The sequence below is a fragment of the Otolemur garnettii genome, unplaced genomic scaffold (assembly GCF_000181295.1).
Source record: "Otolemur garnettii isolate 467f Iridium unplaced genomic scaffold, OtoGar3 scaffold00151, whole genome shotgun sequence".
Taxonomy (NCBI): Eukaryota; Metazoa; Chordata; class Mammalia; order Primates; family Galagidae; genus Otolemur; species Otolemur garnettii.
The window spans coordinates 436,457-442,080 of record NW_003852546.1 but is presented as its reverse complement, the minus strand read 5'-3'; the positions used below and the strand labels follow the sequence as shown (position 1 = coordinate 442,080).

Genomic DNA, 5,624 nt, shown 5'->3' with positions numbered 1-5,624 from the left:
ATTATTTTGTTATATTTGCTTTATCATATTCTCTTCATCTATATCTATCAGTCCATCTTTTGATACATTTCCAAGTAAGGTCCAGACATGAGGACGTTTCATTTCTACACACTTTAGTATGTATATCATTAACTAGAGTTCAATATTTATTTACAGTTCTGTGTTTTAAGGAAATGTTATATACAATGTAATGTACAACTGTTATATCTACCTTCCACTTACTTTCAACAAATGCATTGATGCATTGAATCCAAATTCCTGTCAATATGGAAGATTTTTTCACTCAAGAAAGTTCCTTGCCCTTGGTTTTCAAAAGTTTCCATTCTTAGAACCTAGACATTAATTAATTCTCTGCTATTGGTATTTCTGAGGTAAAAATGGGGACTTAGAGATCAATTTATTAGGCAGATTATAATCAATCCTTCTTGGTCAAGAGAGATGATTAGTGAAGAGCCAGAGCTCAGATGCACCAAAAGCACCAGTTGTAAGGGCAAAGATGATTTGTCTCCTGAAATACTACTTTTTCTTAGTTTATAAAGTATAGCACTTGATCTCTCAAGTATATCAAAGAATCATTTTGGTTAGCTCACTGGGTATAGATTTTCTTGGCAATGTTTGGAAACCTGGAACCTTAAAGACTAAAATTTAAGCAAATTACTAAATGGATGTGTTAGAAAGATAGATTCATGGTGGTTTGTGAAAGGACAGGAGACAGAGCAGATAGGATCCTGCAAGATAGAATATGATTGGTTCCATTTGTATCTATGTCTAACACTCATGCTCACTCCCTTATTCCCTAACCACCCCTCCTCTAGGAGGGCCTTCCTCATTCTCTGCACTTAGCACACTCTCTGGATTTGCAATCTTCACTGTCACCTCTCTTAATTCTTTTCAAAAGAAGCTAATTTCAAGAAACTAATTTCAAAGCAGAGCCTTGTATAATTTGTATCTTTTTCATTTCCTAATTTCTACTGTAGCAGTTTGCTTCAACAGGAAGGAATACAGGACTTTTGCACTTTGGATGTCTTTCAGACTGGAAGACCAGGCCTGAAGCCAAATCATCATATCTACAGCAGAATGTATCAGAAGTATCCCATAGCACAGATAATCTCTCGCATGCCACATTAGAAGACTCCTGGGATGTTAACAGCCCACTAGAGAGGCACCAGGAAAAGTGGAAGAGACATCTGGAGCCAGAGACACCCACTCAGAAGAAAATAGTCACCCTACAAGAAAGCTTTGAGCAAAATAAATTTGGTGAAAACTCTAAGTTGAACAGAGACCTGATTACACAACTGAACATTCCTTTGAGAGTAGGGCTTAGTGAATGTCAGACACTTGGAAGCAATTTGGGACATAATTCAGATTTACTTAATCAGAACAATATCATTCCAAAAAAGAAACCCTATAAATGTAATAAATGTAGAAAAGCCTTTATTCATAGATCATCACTTACTAAACATGAGAAAACTCACAAAGGAGAGGGAGCTTTCCCCAATGGTACAGATCAGGGAATTTATCCTGGAAAAAAACACCATGAATGTACTGACTGTGGGAAAACTTTCCTCTGGAAGACACAGCTTACTGAGCATCAGAGGATTCACACTGGGGAGAAACCCTTTGAGTGCAATGTCTGTGGAAAGGCCTTCAGGCATAGCTCATCCCTTGGTCAACATGAGAATGCTCACACAGGAGAGAAACCCTATCAGTGTAGTCTCTGTGGGAAAGCTTTCCAGCGCAGCTCTTCCCTTGTTCAACACCAGAGAATTCACACTGGAGAGAAGCCCTATCGATGTAATCTGTGTGGGAGGTCCTTTAGGCATGGCACATCCCTTACTCAGCATGAGGTCACACACAGTGGAGAGAAGCCCTTCCAATGTAAAGAATGTGGGAAAGCCTTCAGTCGATGTTCTTCCCTTGTCCAACATGAGAGGACTCATACTGGAGAGAAACCTTTTGAATGTAGCATATGTGGGAGGGCTTTTGGTCAGAGCCCATCCCTTTATAAACATATGAGGATCCATAAGAGAGGTAAACCTTACCAAAGCAATAACTACAGCATAGATTTTAAGCATAGCTCATCTCTTAAGCAAGATGAAGGCACTCTCACCGAAGTGAAATCCCACCATTGTGATGACTGTGGGGAAGATTTCAGTCACATTACAGACTTTACTGACCATCAGAGGATCCATTCTGGAGAGAACCCCTATGATTGTGAACAGGCCTTTAGTCAACAACCTATTTCTCATCCTGGAGAGAAACCATATCAATGTAACGTATGTGGAAAAGCTTTCAAAAGGAGTACAAGTTTCATAGAGCATCACAGAATTCATACTGGAGAAAAACCCTATGAGTGTAATGAGTGTGGAGAAGCTTTCAGTAGACGTTCATCACTTACTCAACATGAGAGGACCCACACTGGAGAAAAACCCTACGAATGTATAGACTGTGGGAAAGCCTTCAGTCAAAGTTCATCTCTAATTCAGCATGAGAGAACTCATACCGGAGAGAAACCCTACGAATGTAATGAATGTGGACGGGCCTTCCGAAAGAAAACCAACCTGCATGATCATCAGAGAATCCATACTGGAGAAAAACCCTATTCTTGTAAGGAATGTGGGAAAAACTTTAGCCGAAGCTCAGCTCTTACTAAACACCAGAGAATTCATACACGAAATAAATTTAAGGAACCCTGAAATGAAGGAATGTGTAGAATGCTTTAGCTAAAATATTGTTCTGATTTGAAGTCAGAAGATTCTTAATGGAGAGAAAGCTTGAGAATGTGATGAGCTATGTGTGTGTGTTGTGTGTGGAGAAAAACTATGCCAGTTGACGGAATTTAATTTAATAAATAAAAGCCACATTCTCATCTGATTACAGACTATTGTAAAGCAACTACAAACACCATATGTATCCAGTTGGAAATAATATGCCCATATATTGGATTTCATAAAACGTCTGAATATATGCAGGCGATCACCATGTTTCAATAGCTTGACTTGTAATTCCCATTGTCAACAGCCTTTTAAAACAATAAAACTCCTGCAAAGTAACTGACACTTATTTTAAAATTGTTTGACAACTGCACTCAACTGCAGCTCTTAATGTTAACCTCACCAAGGAAATTGATTCCACCTCCAGAAATTCACCATTCAAAGAATTAGGTCGACCAGCCTATTTCTTTGTAGGCTTCACTGTACAGATGAAGATACTAAAACCAAAGATGTAAAGTGGTTTGCACAGTGTGATACATGTAACTTATCATGGCAAAACTGGGTTGAGCATTCAGGTTTCCTGGATCTTTGGCCCCACGGTCTTGCCACTGAAAAGGTATTTTGGAATTTAGAGGACTTTTAAATTATTATTATTTTTTTGAGACAGTCTCATTCTGTCACCCCATGTAGAGTGCAGTAGTGTCATTGTAGCTTACTGCAACTTCAAACTCAAGCTCAAGTGATCCTTATGTCTTAGTTTTGTAGCTGGAAATACAGGAATGCACCACAGCACCCTGCTGATTTTCCTATTTTTAGTAGAGATGGGAGTCTTACTTTTCCTTGGGCTGTTCTCAAACTCCTGACCTCAAGCAGTCTTCCTACCCGGCCTCCCAGAGTTTACAGGCATAAGCCACCATGCCCAGCCTAAAGTAAATTTTAGGTTACATCAGATACCCAAACAGTTAATGAGCACTTATCAGTTGGATCCTTCTGGAATTCCTAAAAACATGAGAGGCAGCAACATGTATGCAAATTTGTCACTATTTATAGCAACTTCTTGGAAGCTTACAACCAAATAACAGAAACTGTAGATAGTTAAACTACTGGTGACATTTTCCCTCTCCCAATTGTAATACTTTCAGCTAATATATGTCAGTTTCATAGAACTAATCTTCTGCTTGTGCTTTTTATGGCATGCCCAAAACTTTCTATATCAGTGGGGAAATGACACAAAACTAAGGGGAAAATTTTTCCCAGTTAATTTTACTATAGAAAAGTCCAATTATCATTGCCATAAATTTTGTCAGAGAAACACTATGTATTTGAATTGTGTTCAAAGGTAATATTTCACCATTATAGAAAATCAGCTTGTTTTAGCTCTATTTTGCCTTTCCATTAGTATAGCATGAGCTAAGCTTCAGTGGCATGCTCCATCCCCTCATGCCTCCCATGGACTATCCTAAAGGAATTTTCAGAACCTTGTTGTTTCATCACATTGCAGAGAAATTTGGAAGCAATTGTAGACACTGGCCCCCTTTTTATACAAGAGCCTCTCCCCTCAAGATAGGCAAATGATAATGGCCCTTATTATGAATCATGGAGTGAAATGGTATCAGTGGTGCTGATGGTGAACTTTTCCTATTGGCTCCTTTTCATGCCAGATAGTGGCATCCATTACCCTTCTCTCATCCTGGATGGTGTGAGGCATTTCCCCAAGCATTCTTCATCCTTTGCTGGGAAGAATGTACATGGGAGCTGAAATGTGGTATGTGTACCAATACCTGTGAAGCCTTGAAGCAAGATGGGCTGTTTCAGAGCAGATCTTCCAGAACATGCCCTTCCAAGACATTAATCACTAAAAAAAACCCCACTTGTTTATGATGCTCCAAGCTTAGCTCTCACACAATGCCAAGGCCATACTTGTGTTGTCTGATATATAGTTGACAATGGGTAATTCTCAGACCCTCCCCTACTGATTGGCTGGGATGCTGGTCAGAAGCTCATTTTGCTGCTGGTTGTTTGGGGATCTCCATAGTGGATTATATGCAGGAATGGCACAAATTGTAACCAATTGAGTCTTGCTCCACTGTTACAGAAGTTTATAAAAACTTGACCTAAAAGGGACCACTGGTGTGTGTGTGGAGCCTGACGTGGATCCAGCCACAACTCTCTGAATTTCAGCACATTTTCACTGATAGGGAGGGAGCCCAGGGTGTATGTGTAGCTGACTGAGCAGACATACACCTTGCACTTACACATACCCTTTGGGAGCTACATAAAATGCATCCTTGTAACATCATCATATCCTTTCAATAAATAGCCTTCTGAGTTAAATGGGAGTCAGTTTGTCTTTTTCAATGTTTAGAACTTGACTAAGATTTAAGAATAGCATGTGAAGAAGGAAGGATTAACTGCTAAATTCGTCATAGCCAGGTGAGTTGATAACAGTTACCATTTACTGAGTGCTTACTATTTAGAAGACATTGTTCTAAGTGTTTCATTGCATTGAATCCTTACAGCTCCTACTTAGAGGTGGTGGTGTTGCTCTTGTCTTTGTGTGCACAGCTTCTCCTCCCACTTCCTCTCGTAACAGTTCCTGCTGTACTGACTGCAAGAACACAAGTCAGGTTGCCCCCAGGGCTCAGTGACATTTTTCTACCGGCAGGATTGTGATGTAGTTCAGCCAATTAGCGCCCTTTTCCAGAATTTTTTCAAAGTAGAGCTGGCAGGAAAACTATATTTTGGTGGTTGCTAGGCTGACCTAAAGCTTCTTGGGAGACCACTTTTTTCTTTTTTTTTAGAGACAGAGTCTTACTTTATCACCCTTGGTAGAATGCTGTGGCATCACAGCTCACAGCAACCTCCAGCTCTTGGGCATAGGTGATTCTCTTGCGTCAGCCTCCTGAGTAG

At 39.8% G+C, this 5,624-nt stretch overlaps 1 protein-coding gene across 2 annotated transcripts in view; it reads left to right on the top strand.

Annotated features, from left to right (window-relative positions):
- Window positions 1-3,049, top strand: part of ZFP90 (ZFP90 zinc finger protein) — a 23,259-nt gene extending 20,210 nt beyond the window's left edge. The window contains exon 5 of one of the 2 annotated variants that reach the window (XM_003799362.3): window positions 1,033-3,049. In XM_003799362.3, coding sequence (XP_003799410.1) covers window positions 1,033-2,696 — 1,664 coding nt within the window. In that variant the 3' untranslated portion in view covers window positions 2,697-3,049. Of the gene's footprint in view, window positions 1-977 lie in introns of both variants that reach the window. The other variant, XM_023518927.1, reaches the window with a different exon arrangement.
- The last annotated feature ends 2,575 nt before the right edge of the window (window positions 3,050-5,624 follow it).